Raw genomic sequence first — 14,948 nt, 5'->3', positions numbered from 1 at the left:
GTGTCATTGATTCAAAACATAGTAACAATTCAAGAAAGTCAATTCTAAGTCAATTATAATTACATGCATGCATACATATAGTAGATTTATCATGTGAATCTAGATGTATATAGGCTGTGTTATATAATACTACTGTTAGATTGTGCTTATTCAGTCAAGATACAGTATCATAACTTTCTTTAAAATCAATAAATAAATAAAATAAATATTAGGATTTCATAGCTGCATTTATTCATGATTAAAATTGTGAAATTAAAAAAAAATCAAACAAAATGAAATATTTTAAAGACTGTTACCGGAAAAAAAAAGTAATTAATTAATTAATTACATTGATTAATCCATGAATATGTATATATTTTGTAGATACTTTACAGAGTGGAGTGACTGTGAATGAATTAGACTTTAACACTTTACATTTGGGCAATAATTCATCAACTAACTTTTATTGGTTTAATTTATGGGAAAGCAATTTTCACTACCAGCACTGTGGTAAACATCGTTAATCAAAATACATTATTATAATGAAGCTGTTTTAAAATGTTTATTAAAGGAAATAAAAAGGGGGTTACCGTGGCTTTGTGCATCTTTCCACTGTCGTGATAATTAATAGCTAAACTGAACTGTTTCTCTGCCAATGCAGATGAGGAGACGGTGCCAAAGCCAGAAAAATAGTTGGACTATAAATTTAACAATAGGTAGGCTTAACCTCAAGTGATGAACAGTGTGTAACAGTACAGGAGTAGTACCATACAAATGCACCCCACTGCCTTGCACAATGCTGGAGACAACAGCCAATTAAATCTGCCGATGTAAATGGCCAAACTAGTTGGCTGATGCTGATTGGACAGTGGGTGGCCTCTGCATTTTTGCATTTATTGTTTGATAGTGCTGTAAGAAAGGCAGGCTCTCTCTCTCTCTCTCCCTCTCCCTCTCCCTCTGTGTGCGTGTGTGTGCATGTGAGTGAAACTGTGTGACTTCAGGTTGAAATGTGATTCTGAACAGTTAGTGAACAGAGATGACTCAGTCTTTGGCATCCTGGGTAGTTGCAGCAGTGTTTACACATCATATTTAAATTGTGCAAACAAAATGATTTGAATATCAAGAATACTAAAGGGCGCACAAATGTGTTCTGCTGAGTCCTTGCTTTTGTTACCGTTGCAGTATTTATTCAGATCTGTTGGCAGGGACTGTGGCTGACCTCATGAAACACTTTGCGTCACTTGCGTCACGAAGTGAAGTGTTAACCCCCACCCAGCTCAATCTGTGTCCTTTGGTGACGGCCTTCTCTCTCTCCCTCTCTCCCACGGCAGGGATGAGGAATAACCCCACCGCTGCCACCTCCTTGAGTGCTATTTGTTAATGAAGGCCAAAGTGTGAGATGATAAATATAGTTGAAGAGAAATGGCACATGTAAGTGATCTCATTTAGGAGCATTACATTTGAATTTATTGGGGTACTTAGAGGGGACAGAGGGGCCATGACTCTGAGGGAGAGGGGAAAGGGTGAGGGGTGGAGTTGACTGACTCATAATAGACAGTGTGGTTAGGTTGGTGTAGAAACTAAGGAGGAAGCAAGTGAGTTTATGTGGCTTCTATGTGGTATATGTAGTTTATGGTTGAACACGTGTGTTTATGTTTGTGGACCATAGACGTAACCTTCTTCTGATGCAGTGAAGAGGAGCGATGTGAAGTACTGCGTTCCTCTACAGAGAAGTAAATGGACTCAGGAGGCATTAAAATATAACACCACCTTAAATGACTTTAAACATACGACTGTGTGTGTGTGTGTGTTCACTTTTTAAAGTTATATTCTATCTGCTGAATGTGTTGAAAACATTTCAATAATCATTACCATCATAAAGCACTGTTTGGGTATAGAACATGAAGAAAAACAAAGCATGTTTATTAAACAGGCGTTGATTTGTGTGAAGACATGTTTGGGGAACAGTTTTCACTTGGTTCAATTCTCCTTTTTTTCTGTTTATAATCCTGTGCATCAGAAAAAAAGGAGCTTTGCAGGAGTTAGTTGCCTGCTTGCATGGTTCACGGTTAATTTATGTTCGCTTTTGTTATAGGAACTACACGCATACTGTGCAGTCAGCTATTCAGACGAGTCCTACAGTATCTATAAACATTGGCAGAGTGAAACACACGGAATAAAAAGACCTGCTATACCTCCAAGTCGCTGACAGAATTTGGATTGCAGAAGACGAACAATATTTTCAATCCATTTCTTGGCCCCGATGCATTTAGTAAATACAGTGCCTAGTTGGTAAGAGGGATGTTGACAGAAAATCAAAAGCAATGTAGCAGGAGCATGCTATAATGGAGACTTAGCTCTACTTTACACTCCTCTTACAAAGATCTACGATTTGAAAACAATCAATCCCTTCATGAGAGCTTGTTATTTTCTCCTATAATAAGAGTAACAGCTTTTCATCATTCCTGCACAGCACTGATTGTGTTTACACTTGAAATATAAGCATTCACGGCATGAGTGTGAATAGAAAAATAGAATATAGAGGTTTTTATTTGTGAAAATCCCACTCCATCTTTTTTTTTCTTCCGCCTCTTTCACCTTTCTGTTGGATTTGTTTTGCTATCATCAGATGTTGTTGTGGATTGAAAATATCCTCATTGCGTATCAATGGCTCGCCGCGAAGGTGGCACAGAGCGCCACTGAGCACCAGGGTGCCGGATTTCTTTTCTTTCTTTTTTTCCTCTTTCTGATTTGAGGCTGAGAGAATTATCGGATCTTTACAAAAACACATAGAAATTCTGATAAATGTTAAGTTCTTCTACTCCATCAGATTCATCTGTGGGCACTTTTGCTCCAGTTTATCCCTCAGAGTTTATACTGGAAGTCTACAACATTTGGTTATTTTCAGCTGCATGATTTGATCAGATGTGTCTCTGAACCAGGTTTTTAAGTGTATTTATTTACATTTTAAAATGTTGTATACCAGAGTTAAGCCAAATAACATATTAGAGTAGACACCATTTGTCTTTGTCTGCGAGACCCTTGCCTTTGGCGCAGCCCCTATTAAACATTACGTTTCTTCTCACAAATGACCGTTTAACCGTCTTTTCCACACCCTGACGCCTCGCCTGTTATTACCGCCATTGTCTCTCTTTCTGCTGTATACATGTGTGAGGCTGGGCCCTTTAATATGCGGAGAGCTTTTCCTAGGCTTTCCTTACGGGCACGCTGGTCTGTGTTTACTCCTCAGTCAGTATGCTTCCTTTCCACAAGTTTGACATGCCTTTTTGTTGCCATGGTAAGCCCTTCCTTAAAATATATATTTCTGCTTTTGGCCTGGATGTTTTTTTATCTCGGTGGTTTAGAGCCTGTTGCCCCCAGGGCCAGATTTAAATGTGTGTGGGTCTTCAAGGATTTTTCTGCAGAAAAGCCGTTTGGATTGCAGCCTTACCACCATACAAGTGCGACCGAATTGTGTCATTTCAGGTTTTTGAGCCATCGTTGGAACCAAAGGAAAGTCCAAAAGAGAAGCAAAAAACACAAGACAAAAGCTGATGAAAATGGACCAGATTGGATTATGTCAGACTTGGCATGTGCCTCGTTATGAGGGAAGTCTTCGTTCTGTCTTATCACACTCTGCCTTACAGCTAAATGAATTAAAAAAAAAAGAAGAAGAAGAAGAACCAGAGCTCGGCTCATTGAAAAACAACAGCCAGATCGTAACTGTAAATGCTGGCTTAAAGTGGTGTGGGCACCACATGATTTTCAGTCACAAAACAGGAAGTGAGAGGAGGAAAAAAAATACATACAACTGCACTAACTTTGTAAAAAAGAGTGGTTTGTCTCAGAGGCTTTTAATTTTCAGGCTTTATAAGCAGTCCATGTTGTAGATGGGCAATCTTGTCAACAATATGCTTAGAACTGTTCTTGGTGGTGCACGTTGTCAGACTTGGATTGCAACCTGAGCCTCAACGAGTGGGTCCTTGACTGTGGAGAGCCACTACAGTGTGATGCTGGATGTGGGTTCAGCTGAGTGGACGTGTATGAAAATGTATGAAATATGTGTTATTTTGTTGAAACATCTCAAAATTTGGAATTCCGACAGCTTGTCAGACAAGATAAGATGTACTTAAGAGATCGATCACATGGTGTTTCTGAATGTGTATGGTGACAAATCATACAATATTTCTTAGCAATTTTAATCTTTCTTTCTCTCTAATTTCTGCCTCATTTTTTAATTAGTGCAACTCAACCTTCATGTCTCTAAGAGCCAGGAGGCTGCCTGTTTGTAGCGTTCAACAGGTAATCAAGGCTGATTAAGCACTGAGCCTAATTGCATTAGATTTCAGAAGCACATTATAACTACATAACTGCAAACACACATGGTCCCTCAGTAGAAAAGCCTTTAAATATAAATATTTATGGACCGCTGTGTTTATCCTTATATTTACTATGAATATGAATAATTGTTTTCTAAGCTTAAAATAAGACTTTCATTTCTGCACAGGGAGCAGATCCTCTTGCACAGAGCCATGTTGCATGCCATATTTCTACAGTAGCCCAGGACAAACACACCAAACACTGGCTCTAAAGCAGGCCTTTTGTGTTTTTATGTTGAAGTGGCTGCTTATACTTAGTTGGCTTAGTACAGAAACAGTTGTATCATTTACACTCCTGATGGCCACCATGGATTCCCCAGCATGCCTAAAAATTGATTGCTGCTTGCTTACCAATGTTTCCATATTGATACCTTGAGCTGAGTCGAGTTGACCATGTGTGGCAACTCAAATGTAATTTTTGTCTGGCTTCAAAGGTTACTTTAACCACCTATATAGGACATGTGTTATGTTAAGTAAAACATACAAACAGTTAAACATTGTTGCACAAGTCACTGTGTAAACAGACATGATACAGTATGCTGCACGTCTGTGTTCTCTTTACTCTGCCACGTCTGAACTCTTCCTGTGAAGCTCTTCAAGTGTGCTGTGACATGTCCTCAAGTCCTTGTTTAGCACCTCTCTTTGTGCTCTCAGGGTGTGAACTGATACCCGGTGTCAGCTAGTGTCAGGGACAGAACGACGAAAGTGAGATGAGCTGAGGTTCTACATAAATGAATAGGCCCTGAGAAAGCAGGAGGGGACACACACACTGGAGCAACAGACATGGAAATGGGAGGAAATGAAGAAAGACATGGAACAGAGTGAAAAGGAGAGATGAGACTTTAATGGATGGTTGTCAATTGTCTCCAATTTATCTCAGGAGGAAGCTCTTTTCTTGGAATTAGATAGCTGGATCAATGAAGCTTTCCAGCCATTTATTAGTGTGTAGTGACATCAACTGTTGCTGCGTTCATCATGGGAAAAAAACAAAACAAAAACAGTATTTTCACAGGGCTCAACCTTATCACCACTTGTCAGTTAATTATGCATTGAAAGTGAGGGGCAAGGGTTCAGCAGTGAAACACTTTGATTGAGCCCTTTGAACTCAACCGGGAAAGAAATCAGTTCTGTTAATCCTTGCTCCTATGTAATCATCGTAGCCTGAGGATACAGACCTCTGTGTCCATCATCTTCAGGTCGACAGCACTGTTACTAATGCAATCACCCCTGTGATCTGAACTCCAGATCCTTGACGCAAAATAAATAAACAAACATGTTAAATATGCAGCGAGGAAGAACACGGGAAAAAAAAAAAAGCATAAATGAGTCGTCTGCAAAAGGTTCATCCAGTAGGGACCTATAGAACTCTCCCAGCGGGTCTCGATAGCCTTAGGTGATATGAACTACGTGATACATGGGTCTTTTTGATCATACAAGTATTGCTCCTCTCATTAGCACAGGTCACGCTCTTGGCTTCAAGTTGTTCACACTTTTCATCATTTTGCTCAAAGAGACTTGGCATCCACAGATCTGGCTGAAAAGTTAAATGCATAGTAGGAAGAAATAATGATGTGTGAGTTTAGTGTGAGTAAACGAGTGTGGGTAGATGGTGTTAGATCTCATGGGTGTCAGGGCATCTTTCACATCAACATCTGGAACATGCAAGTTGTCCAGAGATGCACTGCAATATTCCCAGACTCATAAACACTGCAGATCAAGGGCCAAAGCACACCTATGTTTCTATCCTGAGTAAATATATTGCTACAGTTTATCAACTTTGATTAGGTAACACCATCAAAATGGAAGCCTTTATAATTTAGAAGCTGCACTAAACGTAGTTGGCCGGGCTATATCTAAATGTTTAAAAGTCAAGTGAAGGGAGGAGACGGTTAGACCTGAAGTTATGTCCTCCAAGGGAACTTTACAAAGATCCTCTCGCAGATTTATAGCCACTTACCTAGGAGCCAGAGTCGATATTCATAAACATGGCTTCAAACAAAGCCCCTCATCCACTATCCCTGCTTGTAAATAAATACAGATACGTCTCTTTTACAGACAGCAGCAATCTAAAATATTACCACCAGCATAATTTTACCACACGCATTAATATTTTACAGCACATTGTATTTTACCGCATTGAATCTTAAACTTTCATGGCCGGCCCCAAGGATTTTATTCTTTAGGAGCCTGTATTATTATTAGCCAAGATCTATTGCAGGTACAGCAGATGATTGCCTTGCTTTTGTGCTCTTCACTACTTCACAGACCATGTTTGCAAGAAATCAATAGACAACCATGTTATCCTCTTTGCTTTACTCAGGAAATGTCTTCTAATGTCGAGTGACTTTGTTATTGACTTCCACATCATCAGTTTTTATCCCGAGAATCTTATCTCAAGACTCAAGGCAACATGAGACACTTGTGCAAAATTGGCCGCATTCTGCTCTTACAAGGTTAAAAATAGCCGCAGATTTTTAACTCCAGTTGATGTGCTCTATCAGCAGCTTCCTCACACTCCTCTTAGTGTCTAAGGTATCCCTTTTTTTATTAAAGTCCACATCCTGATTTATAAATGCTCATGTAATGGTAAGACCCTATTAAATCTACTCTGAAGTGTTTAGTTTTTCCTCTAAACATGTAAAAACCCAACCTGTACAGTATCTGCCTCATTATGATGGGAATAAACTCCTAACATCTGCATGTGTGTATTTGCATCTGTGCTTGTGCTTATGCCTGTGTGATGATTTAAGTGGTTTTAGTGTCAAAACAAGTCTAATGAGCTGGTGCAATAATTATCAGCCATTTTGCTCTCACTTAAGCTAATTGAGGCTTTATATTAGAGATGATGCTCCTGCTTATGTGCAGGGTTTTACAGTTACCAAAATGTTTGGCCAGAAATAGAACTACCAATAATTTAGAATTTTAATTTGTGCATGTCACTGTTTTAATATCTGACTATTAACCATATTTATGAGCTTTGACTGTCTTCCCCAGATGGAGGTCATTGATCAGTATTTTTTTGTTGTTGGGGTGATTTTTTTTTTTTTTACTGATGCAAACAACCATTTCACACAATGGTATCAATGTCAAAAAGGACATGAAGTTGTCTCTTTTACCCTGACTGACTTGATGGATTTTATTCACTGTGTGGATTTTATTTATTTACAGAACAAACGAGTTCAATAGCATGGCTATAACTTAGCCTATGTGATACCAAGGCTTATCATATACAGCAAAAGCGATGTTAGATTCTCTCTGCACTTTACTCTTAAGTTGTCGACCGTGTTCCTTCCTGTCTTCCTTCTTTCACACTTTGCTTCATGTATTTGAAGCTCTTTGTGAAATTCCTGTCTTATCCAGGTGAGTATGAGCTGATCCCCAGGCCCTTTGCTCTTGTCAGGAATCTCCCAGGCTATCGGGCTCTCCTGGGCCCCTGTGTTTCACACACCAAATTGATGTCTCTGACTGGAAATGACACTTTCAGCAGGATTTGCCATTCTAAACCACCTCAAACCCATGTGATCTCACCCATTCACTCTCAGAGGGATTGCCTTGAAATGCACCGTAGCTTCAAAAGCCAGTGAGCATAGAATGCTTGAATGAAAAGCTGATACATATCCTATCAGGGAAAAAAAAAGAAGATATTCTAAAATGCTGGCAATGTAGAACAGTATTTTTTTTTCTTCTGAACAAAGACTAACAATCCCATGAATAAGTAGGTATTGCCTAGGGGAATGCAATGGTGGGTAAAAAGGGAGTGAAACTAAAATAAATCAATAGGCACATGAATTTTCATGTGTAGGTGCTTGTCCACCATTTGCTACATCTTGGTAATATCTGTCTCAGTCTGTCTATGAATACAGACACAGATGGTATGATTAATACGTGCCATTCAGAGCTTGACATCTTTTTCTAACACTCCATTTTAAGGAGGAGCACAGTGACCATGTTGCTTTGCTTAAGGACTAGTTATGATATAATTTGACACTGGAGTAGAAGGGAAAGGAAAAAGGTGTGACCAAGAATCCCTCCCCTGACTTATTTTCATCCCCAAGTCTTTTTGGGTCTGCACATTTCTCCTAGGGGGCTTTACAGACTGGCATAATGGATAAGGGCAAGGGTGTGAAAGGAGCACCTTAAGGCTCCCCATTCAACCCTCCCAATCTCTCCTGCACACACTCTTGAGCTGTGAAGGCCCTTTTTCTTTACCCTGCTAGCATGGGAGCCCTGTAATAGGCTCTAATTGATAGGGAGGTGTTGGGGTCTTTCTGTACCGGCTGAAGGGATGAGGGTAAGAGAGAGAAAGACGGAGGGGGATCACATGCGGGCATGTGGGTGGAGCGGGGGAGGAAGAGAGGCTGTGGAGCGGCCTAGGCCCCGTCCATAATGAGTCATTAATTTCCTAGAAGTTTTGTGGTGGTTGGCTCATTACTGGTCTGCAGAGGAGCAGGAACAAAGCTCTTGGTAGGTAGGAGGTGAACTTAAATAGTTGGGGGCTCAACACTTCCCAACAAAAGGAGGACGAGAACGTTGAATGGCACTTGGAACAGATGCAGTAAAAAGTGGCAGATGCAAATTGCGGGAGTGCAAGTCTCCCTTCAAGCTCTTTTCTCTTTTTATTTTGTCACACTGCAGCCTGAGAGTCTAATTAGTTAGTGAGGTGTTTCACTTCTGATAGGCCTGTGCCTCGTTATTGTCACAAAGAGAATTCGTAGAAACGGGAGGAAACACATATGTATCATAGTCCCCAGTGGAACCTTGCTCACTGCAATAGTTAAATTAATTTGATTATTTATTTTTACCCCATAGAAATTAAAAGATGTATAATATTCCCATGCTTTGAAATTGTGTTGGATATAGTTTAAAAAGGGGGACGTAAAAAAAAGGAGTGTAAAGAAGATGCCTGCAGGTAATTAATTATGTTTTTAATTATGTGTTTATACTCTTCTCCCTACAGGCAGAATGATTATGGACAAATTGGAAGTGGGTCTAATGAAAATGCGGTCGTCCCTCATTTGGTGGAGTGTGTGGACCATGTGTCGAAGGTCACCTGTGGGGCAAACCACAATCTTGTACTCACAGGTATAATGCACACACAATTGTTATCGAGTATGTGTGTGTGTGTTTTTTTTTTAAAGAAATGCAGCCTTGGTGCGCTGTACTATTTTTAAAGGGCCCTTATGACAGAAGAAGATCCTCTCTCATTGAACATAAACCTATTATGACAGATTTAGTATTTTATAAAAAGCATACGAGCAAATCAGCTGGAGAATATTTTTCAGAAATGAAGCTGACGTCAGTCGTCATGAGCTGTCACCGTGTGCTTCAAAGTTCACCGCTTTTGCTCAGTTTTATGTGCATATCTGAGCCCTCAAGCCCTCGATCAGCACGTCACCTGAGAGAGAGAGGGAGAGAGAGAGCTAGCAAGAATATGGCCCTGGCTCCTGATCCATAACAGTCATTGCCTGTTACATACATTTCAGAATTCATTCAGGCTATGAAGATAATCGAGGTAGTCGACAGTTTCCCCTGCAGCCCAATGGATTTATGATAGCACTGTCAAGAAAATGAGGCAAAATGACACAGTAGCTGACTTTAGCTGCAAATAATGTGATAGGCTGTACAGTGGTGCAGCAGCAGCTGCTGTCATTGCAGGTAATAGCCTATAAAGAAGCCTGATAGCAATACCTGTCATTTCTTAATGGCTGACTTCACTGAAGAGCTTTTGTGGCCTTTAACATGAAGATAATAGAAGATACAACAAATTTTACAGCTTTTGCGTTGCATCCATAATTTATCTCCTGAGGCCCCCATGCAGCAGCAGCACAACAAGGACAACATGCTCCTCGAGGTGCGCTGGAGAGAGATGAGCTGCAGGGGGGTTGGAGGAACCCGCTGTACTTTGCAATTAATGGAGGAACTGCACAGGGTCCAAGATAGACCAGCATTTTTATTGTTTTGTTAACAATCATTATAGTTTTTATGCTGAATTTTAGTTTTATTTAAAGTTGAATGTCCAAAACTAAAATGCAACACTAAAACTTTGTATGCAGTAGAAGCATAAATATGTTTTTTTTTTGTGCTGAAATCCGAAATTGAATAAACTTTCTTATTAATGACATGCAGGTGATGGCAGATTGTTTCAGTGGGGCTGTGGACGAGCATGTGGGAACACTAAGAGGAACATCCTGTTTCCAGAGGAAGTGACCCTATCCGGCTTGACAGTGAGAGACATCGCTGGAGGATGTTGGCACAGCCTGCTTCTAACAGGTTTGTCCCCACTTTTTGTGTAAAACCCATGACTATAGTTCTGGCGTTTACTAAAGCAGAACCTTCTGCCTGCTGCTGATGCATTTTTCTGTTCATACCACATGTGGACATGTGTACACATAGCGTCTACGACCTCAACATAATGTATGTGTAAATCCTTGGTGTGTGTCTTGGCCCTCACACAGATGTGTGAGTGTGTGCTTTTAGCTGTGGTGTCCATCTATCCACATCATTCATTAAGAGCTCTCCCAGGGCTAGCACGGCTACATAAACACAGAGGTTGAGGCCACGGCTGCTCTTTCACCTCACCGCGGAGAACTTCAAAGTCACTTCTCCTCAGACAGCAGATGAATGCTCCCTGTCTGCCAGGTTGATGCATTGGCCCCTTGTTGCTGTCTTCTTACTGTAGTATGGCTGCGACTGAGGCCCCATCATGGAGCCAGAGCAGGGCCATTTGTTAGTTTTAGCTGTATCTCCAAGTCCCGGCTTTAATTCTGAAGGGAGGACATTAATCCTTTTAATACAACACTTTGTAGTGTCGTTTTCCTGTGTTGGAAATGCCGTCTATTATTAACCCCATTAAAAGTGTAATACAATTTAAGTAGAGTGCTAAAAGTGGATCATTTGTTGCTCTGTTCTGTTTGAATTAATTCTCAATTTATGATCTAAATGATTAAAATACAGGAGTCACCGCACTAAATGAGATTCTTAAACCGCCAGGCATACATTTACACATATTAATACAAACATTTATGAGCTCACATTCACTTAGACATGTCCAAGTGTACAGGCACACAGTCAGTCCTGCTGTGTGTTGCTGTTGCTCTTCTTAATCCTGTAATGTCCCCGGTTTGATCCCCAGTTCCATTCTGTCATGAGGGAACAGAAATATCCATCTCCAATCATGCCTTAATGAATAGCCTGATGAGTGTCGGGCAGAACTGAATTACCAGATAGATTTGAAGAGCATGAGAGTGTGTGCGTACTGCATGTGTGTGTGGGATGGGTGGGGTGGGGAGGGGGGTGTAGTTAGAGGGCCAGTAGAACAGGACACATGTAGGAATTAATTCTCTCTGAGTTCAAAAAAAGAAATTGGCTAATTCTGTCATTTGAGCCTTATGGAATCTCCTTATCTATCTGTATGAGTTTTCCATTTATTAGGGTCAAGCTGCAGAGGGAATGCACACAATGAATAAAAAAAGAGAGGTCAAAGAGAGGAAGTTGGAGTGATGAAGGGCAAGATTTGCAAATTGGAAAGAAAGTTAGAAAAAAGTTTTAAAAAAAGTGATAGAGAGATATGAAAGATGGAACAAAAAGAGAGCAGGAGAAAGTCAGTGGTATGAGAGACAGCTTGCCAGGGCCGGAGCATATTGAGGGCAGCAGGTGGAAGAGTGGCACAGTTAATTAAAACGCCTGTCTTAATGTCTCAGCCCGTCACTCCAGGGAGAGAGAGGGAAAGAGAGAGGAAGAGAGACTTGCCAGCCTTGAGCTGGGCTGCACCCAACCAGGCATCTAGACGGCAAACCAACCCACCAGGCCACATGTCAGACAAGCCCTGACACTATGCCCTTCACCCCCTTCATCTTTTGCCACACACACTCACACACACATACGCGCAGGCATACACACTTTTTCAACCTCACCTGCTGTTTCATTCATACACCTATCCTAAACAGCCACTCCATCTCATCTAAATCACAGTACGTTTTCTCTAAGAAGAGAATAAACACACTTCTGATGTTTCTGTTTTGCTGAGCAGCATCTGCAGCATGCCTCTAGACTAGCAGCCTTGCAGCGTAATCTGTCTGCTTTTAATAATTCATAGAAAGCACAGGCTGTGCGCGATGTTCTGAATGCTGAGGGTAATGGGGATGTTGTGATATTTCTATCATGGCCTGTCTAGAGTAGCAAGCGAATCAAACCAGTATAGATCTGATAAGCAGTCTGTTCTGTCTCATAACAGCATTGGGCTCACTCACTGCCCTATAAGTGGACCTTAACAAATCCATTCTGTTCTTCTGTGTAATCATAATCACTGTGATATAGTCCCATATGCTTGGAGCATTCCTGTATATATTCTGAAGTCTCTATGTATTGTGTAAGAAAAGGAGAAAAAGGGGGCATGTGCGAGGTGAGTGTGGAGTTGTACGTCGTGTTGTTTGACTAATGTTTTATCAGGTTTTGCTGTATCACTGTGGATTGCTTTGTCAATAACCAACCTGGTGCCTCAGTGAGCAAGAATCTGAGATTGTCAGGCTGAGTGACAGCCTGGAGATGGCAGATAATTCAAAGAAATTGGAAGTGTGAAATCTTTAAGGGCCACTTCTTAACACAGCAAATGCCAGGGTATCTTTCCATCAGCTGCTGCTCTCACAAGCCACCGCATTGTTAATGGTGGCCTGTCTGTCCATCAAGTCAGCTTCAGGAGGGATTTAGACCTGTTTGGAGCCTTATCTCTCTGACTGCCTCCCACTAACCTGACCAATGCACAAGCCCTGAGAGCTGTGAGTGTGTGTGTGTCATGTGGCTGTTGATGGTTGTAAATCTACCTCTAGAAGTAATACGTATTTTTCTTTTAAGTTTTGCTTATTTATAGATATTGATTTATTTGATTACCTGTCAGGTAGTGTATTGATACTGTGTATCTATTGCAACACAATCAGCAGCCAAATGTAATGGTGCTTGTAGCACTTGTTAATTTAGCTGTCAGCACTTGCTGATTGACCTTAGATTGTAGCAGTAAGAGCTCACTGTCGTTTCTTTGTCTGCTTCTGTCTCCTGTCAGTGTCTGCTTTTAGTTTTAGCCAAAAACACTGTTTTGCTCAAAATGTCAATCACTGAAAGAGGATAACTGTTTCCATATGAGATAACTCTTCACATGCTTGAGAAACACCTGTGTTTGTAAGCTCCATAAGATGGTAAGAAATGATGTTTTTTATTCAGTATCATGAATTTTTATGAAATTAGATCCAGCACACAACAGCTGCAGTCCACTCAAACATACCAAATAAAGGAATTATGTGCGTGTGTGCAGGCGCGTGTGTGTATGTGTGTGTGTGATGAGGTAATGGAAAAAAAAAAATGTCTTCTATGAATATACATTTCATTAATACGCTGAGATCTGGGGCATTTCAATACCCAAAATTAACCTAAAAGTAATCTGAAATATAAGTTAATTATTAGTTTAATAATGAGGTTTATGATTAAGAAGTTAATAAAAGAAACAAAAAGTCCTAAAAAATAAAAGCGAAGATTCACACAGGAGTGCAGTGAGCTGGTATGTGTGGTTTTGTGTGTGTGTTCTACCATGCTGCAGTTAAAGTTAAGTATTACAATTTAAAAAGCGACACACTGACCTAGCTTGCTCTCTCCCTCTCTTTTTCCATCAGTCACTGACTACTTACATTCACAGTCATTAAGTAAAAAGAAACGGCCATAGAGGAGATATGGAAAGCAAGGGAGGAATGTCAACAAGGTTAAAAAGAGGACTTCCCCTCTGTTTAATCCAAAAGGCTTCGATTCAGTCCTCTGTTTGTATGTACAGAGACATAATGTGAGAAAATAGACAGAGAAGTGAGTGGGGCTACAGAGATAGGAAGGGAAATAAACAAAAAAAGAGAAAGAAAGAAACATGTCCCCCCATTTTGCCTTTGTAATGGTCTCAATTCCCTGGCACAGCTCCCTGTCACAGGGAGGTAGTTCCCAGGCCGACACATCTCAAGCTGTTTAAACATCCATTAGGATGTTTTGGTTCATACACTCTACAAATACAGCAAGACGAGAGAGAAACAGGCAGATGATGATAGGGAAATTGAAGAAGAAAGAAAAGAGAGACAGACAGAGAAAAAGAGTGAGGAGGAAGAGGGGAGTGGGTTGATGGGAACAGCAGATAGAGGAGAAGAGGAAATTTATCAAAAAACTCATGTGATATTTAATGATCCTTGTATGTGGAGAGAGAAGACCACACCAGCTCGTTCTCCTCCGCCAAATACCGATCCCCTAACTTAATTTCCTGCTCAATTGCTGTTCTATAGTGCATAGTACAGTGATACAGGCTGGTAATATAGAAAACAGATTGCCTGTGCGGCGGAGTGGATAAGACTGAGGCTTGTGCTGCTGGAGACCTGCAGTCTCCAGGGGGGTCTTGTCGGTGGGCTTCACAAAACCAACAAAGCCCATCTTTCCCTGCGACTGGCAGCAGCTGGCAGGTAGATCTTCAAGAATGGAGGTGGGGAAGTGGATCTGTGGGTGTGGTGTGCGTATAAGTTTGTGTTACTGCAGAGTGTGTACGTGCTGCAGAGAGTGCTGCTATTCTTTGTA

General features: G+C 40.8%; 1 protein-coding gene across 1 annotated transcript in view; it reads left to right on the top strand.

Annotated features, from left to right (window-relative positions):
• LOC114441150 (ultraviolet-B receptor UVR8-like) overlaps positions 1-12,144 on the top strand; it is a 96,863-nt gene extending 84,719 nt beyond the window's left edge. The window contains exons 6-7 of the mRNA XM_028413936.1: positions 9,316-9,440; positions 12,059-12,144. Coding sequence (XP_028269737.1) covers positions 9,316-9,440; positions 12,059-12,144 — 211 coding nt within the window. The remainder of the gene's footprint in view (positions 1-9,315; positions 9,441-12,058) is intronic.
• Positions 12,145-14,948: the final 2,804 nt, after the last annotated feature.

The sequence above is a fragment of the Parambassis ranga genome, chromosome 9 (assembly GCF_900634625.1).
Source record: "Parambassis ranga chromosome 9, fParRan2.1, whole genome shotgun sequence".
NCBI lineage: Eukaryota > Metazoa > Chordata > Actinopteri > Ambassidae > Parambassis > Parambassis ranga.
Note: the sequence above shows the minus strand (reverse complement) of the source record. Positions and strands in the feature narration are given on the sequence as shown.